Here is a 22172-nt window from a genome sequence, read left to right as displayed (position 1 = left end):
TCTGTCTTTCTGTTCCCCTTTGCAGTCAGACCTGCAGATTATTGTCAGACTATATTCAATAATGGGGTCAGATGATGGATGTCATTTTTAAGTTTCAATAAGACCTTCTACTGTTTCGTTTTCATGTATAATCATTTCTGCTCATTCGCAAATTGTGGCATCTGTTTTTCTAATCAGCACAAAATGCTCTCAAGTCATCTGGACTCCTCACCAGTCCTCTGGCATTTCCAGCAGACCTGAAGGTTCCAGCAGAAGAAGAAACCAGCAGAATAAAAGCAACTTTGTCTTCATCAGATTAATTTCAGTAAGACTTTGAAAATAAGGCTCCAGCTGTTTGGAAATCATAATGGTTCAGCATCTGGCTCCTTAGTTTGGGAAGTGAGTGGCGGTGTTTGAGAGTGCAAGTGGGTTCAATGGCCAGATCTGGTGTCTAAATTCAGCATAGTGGCCCAAGTGTATATGAAGCTGGGGTTAGGATCCGACAACAGGGGTCACAAATGCAGATCAGATTATGGCTGGAATTGAGGTCAGAGGTGTTTCCATATTTCCCACCTGCTTTACCCTAGACCAGATTCACTGATAAAATGTATAATGCTGCTATGCAATACTGTACGCTGAAGTGTGAAATGAGAGGATATTTGAGTATTAATAGGAATGTCATGCAAAGCCCTAGAAAACCTGCTGGTCCAGAGCTACCAAAGTTCAGAGGGTGCCAAGTTATTGGAGTTTTACTGCATTTATTTGATCAAAATCCAAGTACCTCCAGAACCACAAGAAAAATTATATGAAACATTTTCACACAGTAGTAGTAACGCAGTGGTCTTTCTTCAAAAGGATTGCTATGCTGAGTCATAAGGTATTGAAGGCTGACTCCAACAGAGTTTTGTTGAGACAGAGTATTAAGTTATATAGAGTGACATACTGTATTTGCCAGATCAATTGAGGGGTCAATTAGTCTTAATGTTTGTTTCTTAATTTCAGTTTGACTCTACATATTGTGAAAAATCAAATGCTCATGCATTATACTGGCAAATTCTGGGAATTGTTAATAGGATGGTGGGGACAATATCCATGTGAGTTTCACAATATGAATACTCAGAGCTATGAGATGGGAGCAGCAGGTCATGGCAGAGGAATAGAGCTTTGACCAGTGACCAATCTGCGTTTGAGATTGATTAGCAAGAGAATATTAAAGGAAGGTGGGGCAAGCGTAGCGGACATCATCTGAGTGGGCAGAGTCAGAGTGGTGATCTTGAGGTTTTAGCTCTTTGAGGCTTCAGTCAGAGAAAGCAAAGGAAAGCTCTAAGTTTTTTTTCCTTCCCTCCTTTATCTCTGCTCAGCTAGGACAGTAGAGATGCCAGGCAGGATAGTGGAATGCTCCTTTTCTGGGACAATGGGAAAACAAGGAGACCTCCAGTGTCCCTGACGACTACACTTGCAAGAAGTGCATCTAGCCGCAGCTTCTAACAATCCACGTTACGGAGTTGGAGCTGGAACTGAATGCATTCTGGATCATTTGGGAGGCTGAAGGGGTGATAGATAAAATATATAGTGAGGTGGTTACACCCAAGATGCAGGACACAGGAAACTGGGTGACAGGAATGGAAAAGGGGTTAAGGAGCCAGTGCAGAGTACCATGCAGCCATCCCCTTCAATAACAGGCATATCACTTTAGATGCTTTTTTTTTGGGGGGGGGTGTTGTTGAACTCATACAGGAAAGAGACAGTAGTCAGGTATCTGGTACTGAGTCTGGTTTGTTGACTCAGAAAGGAAGGTGGGAGGAGAAGAGACACACTGTGGTGTTGGGGGATTCATTAGTTAGGGGAATGAACAGGGGGTTCTGTGGGTGAGAATGAGATTCCTGGATGATATGATGCCTCCCAGGTGCCAGGACATCTCGGATCAAGCCCTTAGTATTCTTAAGTGGGAGGGTGAACAGCCAGAATTCATGGTCCACACAGGTACCGATGACAAGGGTAGGACGAGTGACAAGGTTCTACATAGGGAGTTCAGGGAGTCTAAGTTAAAGGGCAGGACCTCCAGGGTTGTGATATCAGGAATGCTACCCGTACCATGTGATAGTGAGGCCAGAACTAGGAAGATTATACAGTTTAACACATGACTAAGGAGTTGGTGTAGGAGGGTGGGCATAAGTTTTTGGATCATTGGGCTCTCTTCCAGGGAAGGTGGGACCTGTACAGAAGGTACAGTTTGCACTGAACTGGAGGGGGACTAATATCCTAGCAGGAAGGTTTGCTCTTACTGCATGGTGGGTTTTAAACTAGAGTTGCAGGGGTGGGAACCAGAGTGCTAGAACAGCGAGTGGAGGCAGATGTTGGTAAGATCTCGGACAAAGTCAGAAATCTATAGGCTGAGCATGGTGGGACTGAGTCCTGAGTTGTGTATGTTTCAATGCAATAAGTATTGTAGGAAAGGCAGATGAGTTCAGGACATGGATCAACACCTGGAATTATGACATCGTAGCCCTTAGTGAGACTTGACTGCAGGAGGGGCAGAACTGGCAGCTCAATATTATGGGGTTCCATTGTTTTAGACACGACAAAGCAGGAGGAATTAAAGAAGGAAGGGTGACATTACTAGTCAGGGAAAATGTTATGGCAGTGCTCCGTCAGGACACACTGCAGAACTCGACTAGTGAGGCTTTCTGGGTGGAACTGAGAAATAAGAAAGGTATCACCATATTAATAGGGCTATATTGCAGACCACCCAATACTCCTAAGTATTTAGAGGAACAAGTTTGTAAAGAGATTACAGACTATTGCAAGAAGTTATAGTAGGTGATTTTAATTTTCCATGTATTGACTGGGAATCCTATACAGTAAATAGACAATAGACAGTAGGTGCAGGAGTAGGCCATTCAGCCCTTCTAGCCAGCACCGCCATTCACTGTGATCATGGCTGATCATACACAATCAGTACCCTGTTCCTGCCCTCTTCCCATATCCCTTGACCCCGCTATCTATAAGAGCTCTATCTAACTCTCTCTTGGATGCATCCAGAGACTTGGCCTCCACTGCCTTCTGGTGCAGAGCATTCCACATATCCACCACTCTCTGGGTAAAAAAGTTTTTCCGCATCTCTGTTCTAAATGGCCTACCCCTTATTCTTAAACTGTGGCCTCTAGTTTGGACTCACCCATCAACGGGAACATGCTTCCTGCCTCCAGCATGTCCAATCCCTTAATAATCTTATATGTTTCAATCAGATCCCCTCTCATCCTTCTAAATTCCAGTGTATACAAGCCCAGTCGCTCCAATCTTTCAACATATGACAGTCCCACCATTCCGGGAATTAACCTTGTGAACCTATGCTGCACTCCCTTAATAGCAAGAATGTCCTTCCTCAAATTTGGAGACCAAAACTGCACACAATACTCCAGGTGGGGTCTCACCAGGGCCCTGTACAGCTGCAGAAGGACCTCTTTACTCAGTTCCTCTTGTTATAAAAGCCAGCATGCCATTAACTTTCTTCACTACCTGCCGTACCTGCATGCTTGCTTTCATTGACTGATGTACAAGAACACCTAGATCTCATTGTACTTCCCCTTTTCCTAACTTCATTCCATTTAGATAGTAATCTGCCTGCCTGTTCTTGCCACCAAAGTGATTAACCTCACATTTATCCACATTAAACTGCATCTGCCATATATTTGCCCACTCAGCCAACCTGTCCAAGTCACCCTGCATTCTCATAACATCCTCCTGACATTTCACACTGCCACCCAGCTTTGTGTCATCAGCAAATTTGCTAATGTTACTTTTAATCCCTTCATCTAAATCATTAATGTATATTGTAAACAGCTGCAGTCCCAGCACCGAATCTTGCGGTACCCCACTGGTCACAACCTTCCATTCCGAAAGGGACCCGTTAATTACTACTCTTTGTTTCCTGTCAGCCAGCCAATTTTCAATCCATGTCAGTACTCTGCCCCCAATACCATGTGCCCTAATTTTGCCCACTAATCTTCTATGTGGGACTTTAACAAAAGCTTTCTGGGAGTCCAGGTACACTACATCCACTGGCTGTCCCTTGTCCATTTTCTTAGTTACATCTATCCCATCAAGTCAAAAGGACTTGATGGGATAGATTTTGTCAAATGAGTTCAGGAAATTTTCCTTCATTAGTATGTAGGAGTCCCAATGAGAGAGTGTGCAATACTGAATTTACTATTAGGTGACAGAAGTAGGGGAAAACTTTGCATCCAGTGACCACGATGCCAATAGTTTCAAAGTAAAGATGCAAAGAGATAGGTCTGGTCCATGGATTGAGATTCTAAATTGGAGAAAGGCCAATTTTGATGGTATTAGAAATGATCTGGCAAGTGTGGATTGGGACAGGCTGTTTTCTGGCAAAGGTGTACTTGGAAAGTGGGAGGCCTTCAAAAACTAAATTTTGAGAGCACAAAGTTGGTATGTGACTGTCAGAATAAAAGGTAAAGATAACAAGTGTAGGGAATCTTGATTTTCAAGAGATTTTGAGGCCCTGGTTAAGAGAAAAAAGGAGGTGCATAGCAGATATAGGCAAGAAGGAACAAATGAGGTGCTTATTGAGTACAAGAAAAGCAAAAGAACACTTAGAAACAAATCAGGAAGGCAAAAAGAAGGCATGAATTGCTCTATCAGACAGTGTGAAAGAGAATCTTAAGGGATTCTACAGGGATATGAAGAGCAAAAGGATTGCAAGGGACAAAATTAATCCTCTGGAAGACCAGAATGGTAATCCATGTGTGGAGCCAAAGTAGATCTAAAATGCATTCATTCTTTGCATCTGTATTTACTCGAGAGATGTACACAGAGTCTACAGAAGTGAGGGAAAGTGGCATCAACTTCATGGACCCTGTACAGATTACAGAGAAGGATTTGCTACCCTGAGGCAAATCAGTGTAGATAAATCTGACAAGATGTTCCCGCAGACCCTAAGCAATAGGGCAGGTACCAGAGGATTGGAGGATAGCGAATATTGTTCCATTCTTTTAAAAGGCTCTAAACAGAAACCAGGAGATTATAAGCCAGTGAGTCTGACTTCAGTGTGGGAAAGCTATTGGAAGGTATTCTAAGGGACTAGGTATAGTGTACAAGTATTTAGATGGACATGGACTGATTAAGGATAGTCAACATGGTTTTGAGTGTGGTGGGTCATGTCTAACCAATTTATAGAGTTTTTCAAGGAAGTTACCAGGAAAGTGGATGAAGGCAAGGCAGTGGATGTTGTCTAAATGGACTTTAGTAAGGCATTTGACAAGGTCCCGCATGGAAGGTTGGCCAGGAAGGTTCAGTTGCTCAGCATTCAAGATGAAGTAATAAATTGGATTAGACTTTAGCTTTGTGGTAGAAGCCAGAGAGTGGGAGAAGAGGTTTGCCTCTCTGACTGGAAGCCTGTGACTAGTAGTGTGCTGCTGAGTATCAGTACTGGGTCCATTCTTGTTTGTCATTTATATCAATGATCTGGATAACTGAATTAGCAAATTTGCGGATGACACCAAGATTGGGGGTGTAGGGGACAGTGAGGAAGGATATCATGCCTTGCAGATAGATCTGGACCAGCTGGAAAAATGGGCTGAAAAATTGCAGATGGAATTTAATGTTGGCATGTGCAAGGTTTTGCATTTCGGTAGAACCAACCAGGATAGGTCTTACACAATGAACAGTAGGGGACTGAGGAGTGTGGTAGAACAAAGGGAAAATGTAAACTTGTGAAAGAGTGCAGATAAGATTTACAAGGATGCTGCCGGGTCTGCAGGATCTGAATTAAAAGGAAAGATTGAATAGGTTAGAACCGTATTCTTTAGAACATAGAAGATTGAGAGGAGATTTGATAAAGGTATACAAAATTATGAGGGGTATAGATAGGGTAAATGCAAGCAGATTTTTTCCACTGAGGTTGGGTGGGATTACAACCTGAGGTCATGGGTTAAGGTTGAAAGGTGAGAAGCTTAAGGGGAACATAAGGGGAAACTTCTTCACTCAGAGGGTAGTATGAGTGTAGAATGAGCTGCCAGCACAAGTGGTTCGTGCGAGTTCGATTTCAACATTTAAGAGAAGTTAGATAGATACGTGGATGGTAGGGATGTGGAGGGCTATGGTCCTGGTGCAGGTCAATGGCAGTAAGAAGTTTAAATGGTTTCAGCATGGACTAGCTGGGCCTGTTTCTGTACTGTACTTCTCTATGACTCTATAACACTTTGAAGATTAGTATAAATCAACCAGTTTATCCAGCATGTAACAAACCATACTAATTTAAAGGAACACACAAAATGCTGGAGGAACCCAGTGGGTCAGGTAGCATTTATGGAGCATAATAAACAGTCGATGATTCAGGTCTTGTGCCCTGTACTGATTTGAAGGAGTGCAGATTTGAAGAATTTTTCTTGGTTTGTGTTGACCTCAGCTGGGGCAGCCAGAGGGGTGATAACACTCACATTCCTCAATTTAAAAAATTAAAAAGTCAGTCAGTACTCCCACTGGAATTACAGATCAACATGAGAGAATGCTGCTTAAGGATACAAATGGTTGGCTGAGAAGATTATTTGTTCCTTATTACTGTCCAGAAGGTTAATGATTGTCTGGAGAATATACCATTTTCTTCTTCTTATCTTTTTATAAACTGGGTCTGAAACTGACTTAGTACTTGCCGTCCTAAACTGGTGCCTTCAAATGAATGGGAACGAACACTATAGTTTTAATGAGACAAATGCAAATCCTAAGTTAAATCATTGTAAGTTTGGGAACAGTTTCCACTGTTCATTGAGATACCATTCACTATTCCTTATGGGATAGATAATAGAAAATTAATGGGCGGCTCCACATTTTGGCCAGGGATGTAATTTAACACTGAAGGTTCTTTTCTCTTCAGTAATAAATTGTAAATAGGCATCAAACATACTATTTTTGGAGTAGCATGCTAATGTCACAGAATTCTGGCATTTAACTGTTTTCTTCTGTCTCTGATCTTCTCGATTTTTAAACAACATCTCTTTAGAATGAACTGAAATAACTCGATTTATATTTTCCTCTTCCGATAAATAATCTTCTCTCTCATTTAAACAGCAAATTGAATTCAGTCCCAATCCCTTTCAACCAAACATAATTAATCATCCTTCGCTTCAGCCGTATATCTCATATCTGATTAAAGTCTGGGAGGGGAAAATACCACAAATCAAAGTGGGTAGCCTGGAGGAAATGGGTGGCCAGGCATTAATGTCATGTTACCAAGCAACAATAACACCAAGGAATGCAGTGTTCAGATACTGACCGACATCAAAACAGATGAAGTTAATACTACATCAAAAGTCGAGCTTTATTGTCGTGAATACATTAGTGTAGCAAAGGCTAATGACAACAGAGCAAAATAGCTGTAACTGATATTAATTCAAGTTGGACTGAGCACCAGCTTAACTAGTAATGGAGTTACACAGATAAAGGTCCTTCGGCCCATTTAGTCCATGCTAACCACCAAGGACCCATTCCCATTAATCCCATTCAGTTCTCCCTAGTCTATTATTCCTCTGAATACCAGAGGCAATTAATCCACACGTCTTCAGGATGTGAAATATCTGGAAGAAACACAAGTGGTTGCAGGGAGAATGTGCGAACTCCACACAGACAGCAGGAGATGGTAGACTTGAACCTCTGTTCTGCAGCTGACTCTCCATCATCTGCCTCACTGTGATGCCATGGTTGATGACAAAGCATATAATTAATACTAATAATTATGGGTAGTGCATCAGAAATATTACAGGCATATGCTAATCTCAGATGTTTAGCACTCATTAACAAGATGAAAGGCAAAGCACTGTACCAGTCACTGCTTATGTAGATGCAGCCCAGGAAGGCACAGTGGAGCAACTAATAGAGTTGGCACCTTGTAGCGTCAGTAAATCCTTATGCCTGCTGCTGTCTGTACATTCTCCCTCTGAGCAGGTGCTCCACTTTCCTCCTTCATCCGAAAGGCATGCACACAGGCCGGTGGGTTAATTGCCCGTGTAAAAAGCCAATAGTGTACAATGAACAATCCTTTGCAGCGAAGGAGGCTGAGAGGAGACTTGATAGAGGTGTACAAGATGATTAGAGGCACAGATCGAGTGGATAGACAAAGAATTTTTTCCCCAGAGCAGAGATGGCTAATACAAGGAAGCATAATTTTAAGGCAATTGGAGAAAAGTATAGAGGGATATCAGAGGTAAGTTCTTTACAGAGAGAATGGTAGGTGCATGGAACACCCTGTCAGGGTGGTGGTAGAAGCAGATACATTAGGAGCATTTAAAAAACACTCCGATAGGCACATGGATGATAGGAAATGGAAGACTCTATGGGAAAGAAGAGTTAAATTGATCTTAGAGTAGGTTAGGTTGTCATAACATGGTGGGGCAAAGGCAAGTAGGGTGCTGTAATGTTCGATGTTGTTAACCCATTTTCCACTAATTTCGGTCCAATTGTTCCATTAGTACCCTACATGAGCTGACTAGTGCTAACCATGGTATTGCTAGATAAGATTTTACGATTAGTTTAATTGTTGTGTGTATATCACAACACAGAGAGAAATGCATCATTTTGTGTCAATGACGAGCTCAGTCGGGGTATGTGCTGGGGGCAGCCTGGAAGTGTTGCCATGCTTCTGGCCCCAACAGAGTGTGCCAACAGCTCACCGACCTTAACCCTTTGGAATCCAGGAGGAAACCAGAGCATCCAGAAGAAACGCATGTGGTCATGGGGAGAATGTAGAAACTCCTTAGTGTGTACTAAGGAGTACAAAGGTGGTGGGAGTTGAAATCCCATCAGTTTTACAGCGGGTACTGTAAAGCTTTGGGCTAACTGCTATGCTACCATGCTGCCCAACACCACATTATATTATTCCTGCATCACTGTTGAACAGCACCTCCCCATGGACGGTCTCACTGTACCTTAGAGTCCTACCATTGGCTGTTTCTGTACCTTGGAGTCCTGCTATTGGCTGGCCTGCACATTGGCATTGAACCAATGGGACATTAGTGTGGGTTGTACCAGCTTTTGTCTCACTTTGATTGGCACCATAACATTTCAATAAAGGATTTACTATCTTTGCTTAAATTCATCTTTGATCTTTTTATTAAGGAACTATTTATTAAGTTTTCTTTTCCATATTTAGTTTGATAATATTGATCTTCGGTGGGCTCCTCAGCATAAGCACTGAGACTTATATGGGCAATTTATAATCTCTAGCTACACTATTACAAACCAAATGCCTCCAACTCTTCCCTGCTAAACCATGAACACTGACCTGATTGCACAACCTATGGACTCACTCCATAGTCCTCACTTCAAGGACTCTGCATCCTAAGCTCTCAATATTATGTAATACTGATGTATTTATTATTATTATTATTATTATTTTGTATTGGCACAGTTTGTCTTCTTTTACATATTGGTTGTTTGTCCATTCATGGTTATAAGTAGTTTTTCATTTATTCTATTGTGTATCTATTGCAAATGCCTGCAAGAAATTGAATCTCAAGGTAGTACATGGTGACATACATACTTTGTTAATAAATTTTCTTTGAAATTTGATATTCCTACTGTATCAAGATGCAGTTTATCACCATTTGCTTTTCATTTCCATACTATCTGTAATCAACCATGTACCTTTAAAGTCACACACAGAAATTTCAAATTTTCATGTAAACAGGCCCATCTCCCCAATTGAGTCCAAATTGCTGATCAAGTACCTATTTATACCAGTCCCACTTTATTTCCCCACATTGCCATCAGCTCCCTGCAGATTCTCCCAATTGCCTACACACTAGGGGCAAGTTAAATCAATCAGTTAGCCTACCAATCCACATGCCCTCATGTCCAAGAGACATGGGAGGAAACTGAAGCACCCAAAGGAAATCCTCATGGTCAGAGAATAACATGTAGACCATACACACACTCACACTCACACACACATGCTATAAATTTCAAAATGTTAAAGTGATCTGGAATTAAGTAAGATCATAAAAATCAGAAGCATTGGACCCCTTTTACTCGATCTGTAATTCAGTAAAGATCATAGCTGGTCTATTACCTCAGCTCCACTTTCCTGTACTAACCCCATAACCTTTGATTCTATTAATATCCAGACTCCTACAACTCATTAATTTTTGCTGTTGTAGATAGATTCACATTAAAATCACATTGGGAAATGGTTAGCAATGATACTGAAAGAAACTCTGGCCTCTCAGCTATCTATTGAGTAAAAGCTCAGTCCCAGTATTGTGACACTGGCAAACCTCAGTATTGGGTGTGCACCCTTTGGCATTTCTGCCTGATCTGCCTTTCTATGTTAGCTGTTTTCATTTCATTTGTCTAAAATCCAGATTGGGTTGGTCACTCTCACTTAAACACTCTCAACGCTTTAATAGAAAATATTTGAAATGTCCTGCGATTAGCACAATCACTTTACAGCGCCAGTGATTACCGATCGGAGTTTGATTCTTGCCACTCTCTGTAAGGAGTTTGAATGCTTTTCCCGTGACCACATAGGATTCCTCTGGGAGTTCTAGTTTCCTACCACGTTGCAAAGAGTTACAGTTAGAGCTAGTGAGTTGTGAGCATCTGAAGTGTGAGACACTTGTAGGCTGCCCGCAGGACAATCCTCAGACTGTGTTGGTCATTGATGCAAAAAAAACATATTTCACTGTGAGTTCCAACGTTTCAATGTACATGTGACAAATAAAGCTAATCTTTAGGATTAGTATGCAGGTCACATTTAACTGTGCCTCATGTTTGTGACATACATTTGGTGACATTTGAATCACAGAATGTGATGTCTTCTTGTCTTTTCATATCCAATAGGCAACCTATGATCTTGACATCCCCTGATTTTGCCCGATAGTTTAATTTTGAGGGTTTTTTTAATTTCAAACCATTTTGAAATTTTAATGGCAGATCAAGCACCTCCACTCCATCTGCAAAATGCTGAACATCCCAGTGAACATTGTAAATTCCCATTCCCATTCCTGTTCCAACATGTCAGTCCATGGCCTCCACTTGTGCCAAGATGAGGCCACTTTCAGGGTAGAGGAGCAATACTTAATATTCTGTCAGGGTAGCCTCCAACCTGAAGGTATGAATATCGATTTCTCCTTCCAGCAATTTTTCCCCTCCCCCTCTCTTCCCCGCTGGCCTTTTACCTCTTCTCACTTGCCTATCACTTTCCCCCAGCATCCCTCCTCCTTCCCGTTCTTCTATAGTCCACTCTCCTCTCCAATCAGATTCCTTCTTCTCCAGCCCTTTACCTTCCCCACCCACCCAGCTGCACCTAGCCTCCTTCCCCTCACCCCACCTTTTAATTCTGGCATTTTTCCCTTCCTTTCCAGTCCTGAAGAAGGGTCTCGACCCGAAATGTGGACTGTTTATTTATTTCCATTGATGCTGCCTGAGTTCCCCCAGCATTTTGTCTGTCTTGCCTCTTTTCAGGGAACACTTCACATGTTCTGTTTCAATTACACTTTCCCATATATATTCTGTTGGTTCCCTCTGCTCAACTCACTCTTCCAAGTTCAATCTGTCCCTGAGAGCCATTCTGTATTCCCTCAGCTTTGTTCCTACTCAACTGCTGTCCATCAAACCTCCCTTCATGGCAATCTTGTTTGCCATAGCATTGGCAAATCTCCTGTCTGAAGCAATTTTTTTCAAATCTGCCATCATTACTCCATTGCACAAAAACATCCTTTCCTCTTTAAGATTCTGAATGAGCTACAGCCCCCAAAATCCATTTAGTCTTTCCTGGAACTCCCTTTTTAAAACTTACAGTCGGGTTTTCACTCCCACACTTATCAAAATCACAAAAGAAATGCTAAGTGGCTGTGGCTAAAGTTAAACTATTCCTTTTTGATTTTCTTGACCTGTCTGATTTCTTCAATGAGGCAGAACACACAAGCTTGCTCCATTGTCTGTCCATGCCAGCCAATGGACTAGGACTGTAATAGGTTCCATTTGTATCCATCCAGTTCAGAGGAAGTGGTTGTGTCAGGTGATCTGATAACATTTAAAGCAGGGGTTCCCAACCTGGGGTCCACAGACCCCTTGCTTAATGGTATCGGTCAATGGCGTAAAAAAGGTTGGGAGCCTCTGATTTAGAAGGTACTCGACAGGAAATGTGGGCCAAACACAGGAAAATGGGATTCACTTCCATGGAAATACTGGTTGGCATGGATCAATTGGATAGGAGAAGAAGCTTGAAAGGAAAATTATATTGATTGAATAGCAGAGTAAACTCAATGAATCGAATTACCTATTCCTTATTGTCTAAGGTCCACAGCTCAGAGGAAATTGGTTTGACATTGGATCTAACCTTTTGTTTTCTTCATTTCTGGTTTACCAATTTTATTTCAATCATTTCAGTTTGTTTTGTTGAAGTCACTTTGGGTGAATTTGCTGAATGGCATTTAGAGAATCCTGATCTTGCAGGCTGTTTGGCCAATATTCCAGCTGCTTCTCTTTGTCATGGTAGATTTTGTGAAACTCGCAGCAGTAAAACAGGTTATTCAGACCTACTGATCTGTTCTTATGTTCAGACTCTGACTAATTTAAAGCAATAGCCTGTTCCTGGGTGACATCCAAATCACGGCATTTGTGGCATTGATATTCCACAGAGTTTCATGCTAATTCTTCTCTGCTAAATCTTCTTAGACAGGGAAAAAGCACAATCCCCGAGGAAGTGACAGAAAGGAACACGCCTTGGGCCAGGGTGGGTTTAGTGGCTCTCCTCTGCTGGTTTGGAAGTTATCGATGCTGCTTTCTCACCACAGCAAAGTAGAAAATGCTGTTCAGGCAACGATATTGATGGGAAGGGAAACTGAGTCAATGCTTCAGGTACAACACCCTCTGTGAGAGTGGGATGCTGTCTAACCCACTGTGTATTTCCAAAATTTGTTTCAAACTTTCAGCATCTGCAGTTCGTTAATTTCCATTTACTATGTGCTCACTGTGATTGGCACCACTCACTTTGCTCAATTTCCCATTCAGCTCAATTTATCTTTTGTTGGCTGTGCTGTGAAGTATGATCATTAGGGCAAAGATGACCAGACCAGCATACAAACAACATTTACATACAATGATAGAAATATAATGATAGGATGGAAGAAAAATAGAAAGTTATGTAGGAGGAAAGGGATAGATTGATCTTATGGTACGTTAAAAGGTCAGCACAAGATCATGGTCCAAATGTCTGTATAGTGCTGTAATGTTCTTTGTTCTCTCAAAGACATCAGCTGCCGAAGAAGTGTATTCTACCAGAATCTGGATGCCAAGGGCTGGCCCACTCTTTATTCTACTGTCAGTAAGAAGGCAGGCAAACAAACCTAATAGAAGAACATTTCAGTGAGACGTCAACCTGGTGAAAATGTGCACAGTGTGCTCACCAATCAGAGTTGCATACTATGAATAGGGCTGGACACCTCCAGGATCACCTTGTCCTGCCACATTGACGACTGGTGATGGAGAGATCCCTCCTCAGCAATGGCACTGCCCAGTAGGCAGGGATTAATTCATTTCAAATAACTTCAAACTGTAGCAAATGATCTCTCCCAGATCAGTATATGATCTATCCAAGACCCTTTTTAAGGTTCACACCATTGAAATCTGTTGAACTCAGCTGATTCCAATTCACTCAAGGAACAGCTGGAAGCACTGGACAGATCAAAGCCTTTGCAAGTCAATGAGATTCTGGCTGCTGATATATTTCAGGGATAGATATATCTCCAGCCAAGTTATACCACTACAATTACAATGCTGGCATCCACCCAATCATGCAGAATATTTCCCAGGCATGTTTGCCCACAAAGTCCAGTCTTGCTAATTACCGATGGTCAATTAACTGCACGTCATTAGCAAAGTGACAGAAGGTGTCAGCAACGGTGCAATTAATTTCACCTTGATTGTTCAGCTCCAGACCTCATTACAGCTTTGGGCTGAATGTGAATTAAAGGGCAGCTGCTTTTAATTGATATAGCAATGGGGAATTTCTGTAAAATTACAGTGAATGGAGATCAAGGGAAAACTCTCCATTGTTAAACTGAGTACAAAGGCAGATGGTTGTAGTGATTGGTGATGGAGCTCTCTGACGGGCCCACAACTGCACCCTGGATATCGACAGTCCAACATCTTCAGTTATGTCATCAGTGGCATCTTCCTGATGATCTGACGAAGTCCAGCTTCATTCACAACAACCAGTGTACGGAGGTGTCCATGGAGCAAATGTGTAGCATTCATTCATGGGTAAGTAAGGAGCTCGGATTACACTAGTGACAGACAGTAACCATCTCTGGCAATAGAAGGTCCAACTGCCATACAGTGACATCCAGCAGTATTACTGAGTTTCCAACCAAAAGCATCATAACCATTGACCAGAGATAACCAGTGTGCTGAGGTCAAGTCTGAAGCTGGAGGCCCGATGTCTGTGATAAGAAACTAGAAGCCCAGAGGCAGACTCCCTGGGACTGGAGTACTGCTTAGGTGTTTGGGAGGAATGGGAAAGTGTTCGTTTGCTGCTGCTGCTGCCTGTTGTTCGGTGGGATATTGCAGGCATGCTGCATTGGTGCCAGAATGTGCAGTGAAACTTGCGGGTTGCCCCCAGCCAAGCTATGTTGACACAAATGATGCATTTTACTGTATAAATCGATTTACATGTGATAAATAAATCTACATCTGAATCTGAAAAGCTTAAATGAGACAACCACGTAAATATGTTGGCAGCAGGAACAGTTTAGAAACTCGGTAATGTTCTGTGAACATTTCACCTCCCGACCTTCTAATACCACCACCCATTGTCAAAAAAGAAATCCTTGTATCGGTGATTAATAATGAAATTCAACATCCTCCAAAACAGGTACTTGATCAAAAACACTAAATATTCCCCTCCTCCATTACCTCTACAGCATGACCACAGTATTCGCAACCTCCATATTCAATTTCCAGAACTTCTTTGAAGGCACTTACCAACTCTGCAACCTCCATTATGTTTAGCACCTAGTGCAAAGGTGCAAAGCTACTTGCATATTCTCCTGCAAGGCCTAAATCGTGCTGACTTGGAAATGTATCACCATTCTATTAATCTCCTTTAGATCAATATCCAGAGACCTTTGCAACAGAATAGTAGCAGTGCCTTCACCACAGTAGGAGCAGTGGGTTGAGAATATGCAATTAGAAATTTTATAAGGACAGTGAAATTAAGGATGGACATTTAAAGCTAACTGCTCCTGATGTCAACATCCTACAAATAAATAAATAAATTCCAACACAACCAGGGTCCACCCAGATTCCACTTAGCTCCTATATTGTCTCCTTATGTTTAATACTTCTTGTCCCAGCACATGGACTAGCATTTATAGATTCTAGAAAGGAAAACTCCATGTTGCTAGTTTTGTCCTCTATTTGGCTTGCCAAACATATCTTGCCACTGGTGGAAAGACTTTGGTGAATCATGTGTTAAGCCATTCATTACAGAAGTAACATAAAGTTCATCTACTATATCCAGTCCGGTGCAGCCTCCTCTAGTTTGGTGAGACCTGACATAGACTGGAGTCCGGTTTGGCGAGCACCTTCACTCAATCTGCAGCAAGCAGGATTTCCTGGTGGCTGACCATTTTAATTCCACTGTCCGTTCCCCATCAGACATGTTGGTCCACAGCCTCCTTTACTACCACAATGAGGCCACTCTCAGGTGGGAGGAGGAGCACCTTATATTCCATCTGGGCAGCTTCCAAATGGACGGTGTGGATGGAATTTTTCCAAATCCCAATAATTTGCCCTCCTTCTTCCCCCCCTCCCCCATTTTTCCATTCACCATTCTGGTTCTCTTCTTAACTCTCTCTTCTACTCACCGGACTAGCACCTCCCCTTAGTGCCCCTCCTCGTTCCCTTTATCGCCATGGTCCACTCTCCTCTGCTATCAGATTCCTCCCTCTTCAGCCCTTTTCCACTCATCACCTCCCAGCTTCTAACTTCATCCACCCTCCCCAGCCACCTACCTCTCCCCTCATTTGGCTTCACCTATCACCTTCCAGCTTCTACTCCTTCACTTCTCCCCCACTTCCTTATCCTGGTTTCCTCCCCCTTCCTTTCCAGCCCCGATGAAAAGTCTCAATCCAAAATGTCAGCTGTTAATTCCTCTCCATTGATGCTGCCTCACCCACCGAGTTACTCCAGCATTTTGTGTGTGTTACATTACAGAAGACTCAGATTTTGACCTTGATTGGTCCACATAGAAATGTGTGACCTCTTCCATTTGAGACCTGCTCAGTGATGACTTCCTAGGAAATTGATCCTGAGAATCTTGATCGAGTAACAATTGGTGTGACGCTGTTACAGCTCGTGGCGTTCCGGGGTTTGGAGTTCAAATCCGGCGCCATCTGTAAGTAGTTTGTACATTCTGCCCTTTCCTGCATAGGTGCTCCGGATTCATCCCACAGTCGAAAAATTCTGTCCTTACTGATAGAAATCTAACCAGATTGTGTGTCATTCCCAAATAGTGGTTTTAATCTAGAGTTGAAGAACATACATAATTCAGCACATCACAGAAACTAGCCTCCACTCCAAGGGCTCTGTCTACACTTCTTGCTGGCTTGGCAAATCAGCCAACATAATCAAAGACCCAACCCACTCCAGACATTCTCTCTTCTACCCCTTCGCATTAGGCAGAAGATAAAAATACCTGGAAGTGTGTACCAGATATCAAGGACATCTTCCACCTCACTAACAGAAGATTATTGAATTGTTCCCTTGAATGACAAGATAGACTATTGAAGCCTGCACTTCCTCTGTAATTGTAACTGTGGCACTGTGTACTTGTACTACCTCAATGAACTGGCATAATGAATTCATCTATATGAATGGTATGCACATTTTTCACTGTGTCTTGGTACATGTGACAATATTAAATGGAAGTTCAGAATAAATTTATTATTAAAGTATGTAAATACCATATTCCTTGAGATTCATTTTCTTGCAGGCATTCACAGTAGAAAAAAGAAATACAACAGAATAAATGAAAAACACATGTATAAAGACAGACAAATATGCAAAAGAAAACAGTGCAAAAATTACAATAGCAAATAATAACTAGATATATAAGTAAATAAACAATTTTTAAAATTTTTATTTAGAGATACAGCACGATAAAAGACCCTTCTGGCCCAGTGAGCCCTCACTGCCTAATTACACCCATGTGACCAATTAACATATTAACTTAATCTTTAGGATTTGAGAGAAAACCAGAGCACCCGATGGAATCTCACACGGTGTTGGTGCTGTAAAGCATTGTGCTAACTGCTACACTATCATACCACCCTACTAATACTGAGAACATGAGTTGTAGCATCCTTGGAAGTGTCCACAGGTTGTGAAATCAATTTAGTGTTGAAGTGAGTGAAGTTATGCACGCTGGTTTAGCAGCCTGACGGTCAAAGGGATTAACTGTTCCAGAACCTGGTTGTGTGAAACCGAAGGCTCCCGCATCTCCTCCCTGATGGCAATAGTGAGAAGAGATGGTGGCCTGGATGGTGGGGCCCTTGATGATGGATGCAGCTTTCTTGTGGCAGCTCTCCTTTTAGACGTGTTCAATAGTGGGGAGGGCTTTTCCAGTAATGAACTGGGCTGTACCTACCACTTCTTTAAAAAAATAGATTTGACATTCTGTTCAATTTGCCAATTTACCATCTTACCAAGTTTTAAAAAAAATTGTGAATAAATGCCATTTCTGCAATGATCTTTATGGGAAGCCATCTTTCATCAAGTTGAAGAGTAACCTATTATCCTTAATTTCTCCTTTCTGTTTTAAAGATAAATAAATATTCATTTTACTATGTTTTCAATGTCCATATGCTCTTTTCTTATTAATCTACAAAGCCTTTTCTTTTCAGAGACCCCTCGGAAATTCAGGTATATTAAATCTATTGCATTATTCTCTCTGTTATCTAGTAATGCTATTGAAATCCATGTTGAATATATATCATTATACTTCTTGTTTCTAGAGTTTTTATTAATGTTCCATTATTTTCTCATAATTAATCAGATTACACATAAAACACACTTGGCTTGCAGAAGGCCTTCAGGAAGGGGCGATCTGCCATCCTTCCCTAGTCCAACCTATTGTGATTCCAGATTCAGAATGGCAATTATACCACTCAGTTCAAGGGTAATTTAGCATGCACATCAAAATTAGCCTGGTCAGCAATATCTACATCCCACAATTAAATAAATAAAACATTAATCTGGTTGGTCTGTGGTTCATCAGATAATTCCATCCCTCTTCTTGAAAACAGACATTATGATGACCAATTAAATCCACTATTATTACTGTATATCTGCTTGTTGACACCATTTCCTAACAATATTTAGATTATAATATGTTACACTGTTTTTCCTGTCTCCTTCCTAGATCCTTTTAAAATGCACATTATCAAATCCTTCTGGAGTAGGAGTTTTATTGTCTTTGAATTCATTTATACATATTCCCTTGTATTTTAAATACGGTTCTATAATTTCTAATCTAATCATCCAACATTTTTACGTGATTCCTTTTATTAGTTTAATATTAATGTGAAATTATAAAGTCAGTACCATTCAGGACAGAAATAGGCCCTTTGGCCCATCAAATCCATGCCAATCATCAGCTATCCATAGTAATACCATTTTACTGGCAATTGGTCCAGAGCCTTCAGGGTTGTGGCAACTCAAGTGCTTTTCAGATCAATTAAAATCCCATGAGAGCATCTGCCTCCACAACCAACTCAGGCAATGCCATAGGATGTAAAATTTCTAACTGGTTCTATCACCATCTGGTAAGGAGGGGCCACTGCACAGGATCGGAAAAAGCTGCAGATGGCTGTAAATTCGGCCATCTCTATCATGGACCTCCCAAACATCAAAGAAATCTTCAAAAGATCATCATTAAGAACCCCACCACCCAGGCCATGCCCTCTTCTCATTACTGCCACCAGAGAGGAGGTCTAGGAACATGAAGACACACACTTAATGTTTTAGAAACAGCTTCTTCCCCTCCACCATCAGTTTTCTGAATGGATATTGAACCCCTGCACTCTACCTCACTATTCCTGCTCTGTTTTTGCACTACTTTTTTATTTGTTATATATACACTCAGTGGCCATTTTATTAGGTACAGCTGTACACCTGTTTGTTAACGTGAGTACCTAATTAGTCAATCATGTGGCAGCAACTCAGTGCATAAAATCATACAGACGTGCTCAAGAGGTTCAGTTGTAATTCAGACCCAACATCAGAATAGGGACGAAATGTGATCCAAGTGATGTCAACAATGGAATGATTGTTGGTGTCAGACAGGGTGGCTTGAGTATCTTGGAATCTGCTGATCTGGGATTTTCACACATAACAGTCTCCAGAGTTTACAGAAAATGGTGTTAAAACTTTAAAAAAAAACATCCAGTGGGTGGCAGTTTTGTGGGTGAAAATGCCTCGTTAATGAGAGAAGTCAGAGGAGAATGGAGGGACTGGTTAAAGCTGACAGGAAGGTGACCACGTGTTACAACAGTGGTATGAAGAGCATCTCTGAACACATGTGAAGGGGATGGCCTACAGCAGCAAAAGACCAGGAACATACACCCGGTGGCCACTTTATTAGACATAGGAGGTACTCAATATGGTCATTACACTGTACATTTCTCATTATATTTGATGCATTGCACTACACTGCTGCTGTAAAACAACAAATTTCACAACATGTCAGTAATAATAAACCTGATCTTTATTCAAATCTCCTCTTACTCCTTATCCTAAACTATGCTCTTTAATTTTCGACACAAATATCACTTACTATGACCTGCTGGTAACAATGAGGCATGAACAAACACCCCCCAGCCATTCAGTCCACTACCCTGGGCTGTATGATTGACCCAAACATCCTCTCAATCTGCCTTCTCCAAATACAATGAAAAGGAGGTAGGATACTCAGTAACGAGGTTTGCTTATCAGTCTTTCCATAGCTAAATAAATAGGAAAAAGTGTCCTTCAGGGATCACGATTCCAAACCCGGCCCCCACCCCCACGTCTCTATAACCACCTTCCCGTGTCTTGGTTCAAAGGTAGGTTTCCAAATAGAAACAATTAAATCTTAACCTCAAACGTGCTGGAGATTGGAATAACAACATAATTCTGTACCAATAGACTAACAAATGGGGGCAGAGTAGGAGAGAATGAAGACGCCTGAACCCTGAAGGACAAACCCTCCCTGGTGCTTGGACGAATGATTTCAAGCCAAATCCCTTTATGTCTGTTATAGTAAGCCTCATTCGCACACCAACCTGCCTCTCACTGGGGAATACAGTACAAGATAATTCAGAAGGAATTGCCTCAAACGGCAGCCAAATTATCTAGGTGGCTCCCACTAGATCCCGCATATTAAACTCATCCCGGCTCCATTCCCAGCCCTCATTCTTGACCGCAATCTAATGCTTGTCGGGCCGGTTCCAGGCGCTTGTCTGGCCTCATTTGCTTTGCAAATCTCTGCACAAAGATTTTTTTTTAATTGGATGAGCTTGGGGGAAAAATAACAAGGGGAGTGAAGGTGGTCCACAGCGCGCAGCGGTGCCGGGTGTTGCTGGGGTTGAACCCGGAACAGGGATCCTGAGAGCATTTAGATTCATTGACCGGGACGCCAATACAATGTGAAAATTGCCACTGTACCCGGAAAGAAGACGCACAGTAAAAGCGCCGGAGCTCGAAGCCGGCTCGATGGCATTGAGGAAAGAGAACTGGGCAGTATGAGACCTACCTCCTTCTCCTCTGGATACCGCAGGAGCAGCGAGCGCATCGGGGGAAGCGGCGCCGGTCGTTGAAATACGGCAGGTTCAGTATCCCAGCGACGCCCATCGGCAGCGGGCAGAGAAAGGAGAGGCAGTGAATGGAAAGGTTCATTCAGCAACAGAGGAGACCTCTGCCAAGTGCTAATCGGGTTACTTTTGCGGAAATAAACGGAACTTACCCGATTTCAGCATTCGGCTTTTAAATCTGACGTTGCTGACCATTGTGGCAGATTTAAATCCCTCCAAGACCGGAGAACACGGAGCTTGATTCACCGAGAGAGCCAGGATTACTGACAGAGTGAAAACTGGTACCCAGCGCAGTCAGAGAGCCAATTGCATGCAGCACGGGAAGGCACGGAACCAATCACGTACATGATTTAGACACAGTGCACACAATTCACTGTGTGCAAGGAACCAATCAGGCGTATGACATAGCCTTGTTCAGCCAATCGTAGCGTGAATTTCGACTTGTAAGCCAATCAACGGGACTGCAAATGGCTAGATGCATAATCAATCAGGTGCAAAGGCGGTCTCGGGGTAGTCCAATCAGAGAGGCTGAGCAGGCATACCGAGCCAATCAGGTGAACGTACTTGCAAGGAATTAAAAACGGATAAACAACAAGGAAAAACAAACAGATCAAGAGATACCGCGAACAGTGAGACAATTATTGCAAGAATCAGCCCTTTGGAAATGTAAGGATTTATGAAAGGGAAGTGTGAGGTAAACTGGAAATGAACGAAGAAATAGATTGGCTCCGGAGACGGCGGAAATCGTTCGGTGCAGATCAGGCGCGGGTTACACACATCGCCCGATTTTCCTTCTCAGTGATTTCGGTATCAACTAACAATGGAGCGGACAGCTCTGGGAGGAAGAGACTCAAAACACTAATGTTTACTTTTCAGACTGAGATATATTAAGATAGTTTACATTCTTAAAACAAAAATGAGGATGTTTCCGACTGAGCCCAGAAATGTCAGTAATCAGACATTCAAAATAGAGGTAATCTGTTACTGGTTACTGCGAGGAGAGCATCGCAGGGCACAGCCGGCTTGCCAATCAGATAGTGAAAACTGGAGATGTTTGCTCAATGTCCAGATCTCATTTCAAACTACTTTCTGCTTCTTTTTAAAAGCCACTTAATATCAGCCCAGACTTTTATTCTCTCCCTTTCAATATGTGACCTCTGTGAACTTATCTAATTGGCTTCGATTTCATGAGTACAGTAGTTATCAGCCCTGAAGTGTTCTCTCCCTTAAGATTAGTTAATGGCTTCCTCGTTTTATGTTCTTAATCGTTGTTTTCCTTCTCTTAGTTAAAGTAAGCCATCTCTCTACACAGACCATTCACTCTTT

At 42.1% G+C, this 22172-nt stretch overlaps 1 protein-coding gene across 3 annotated transcripts in view; it reads right to left on the bottom strand.

Annotated features, from left to right (window-relative positions):
- Window positions 1–21166, bottom strand: part of septin5a (septin 5a) — a 118232-nt gene extending 97066 nt beyond the window's left edge. For 2 of the 3 annotated variants that reach the window (XM_073055713.1, XM_073055714.1), the window contains exon 1: window positions 20999–21111. Coding sequence is in view for 1 of the 3 variants with exons in the window: in XM_073055712.1 (XP_072911813.1) it covers window positions 20789–20799; window positions 20999–21041 (54 nt within the window). In the remaining 2 variants the exon portion in view is untranslated. Of the gene's footprint in view, window positions 1–20788; window positions 20800–20998 lie in introns of all 3 variants that reach the window. The other variant, XM_073055712.1, reaches the window with a different exon arrangement.
- Window positions 21167–22172: the final 1006 nt, after the last annotated feature.

This window comes from Hemitrygon akajei, chromosome 9 (genome assembly GCF_048418815.1).
Source record: "Hemitrygon akajei chromosome 9, sHemAka1.3, whole genome shotgun sequence".
Taxonomy (NCBI): Eukaryota; Metazoa; Chordata; class Chondrichthyes; order Myliobatiformes; family Dasyatidae; genus Hemitrygon; species Hemitrygon akajei.
The sequence above is the reverse complement of the archived record's forward strand: the minus strand, read 5'-3'. Positions and strand labels throughout refer to the sequence as shown.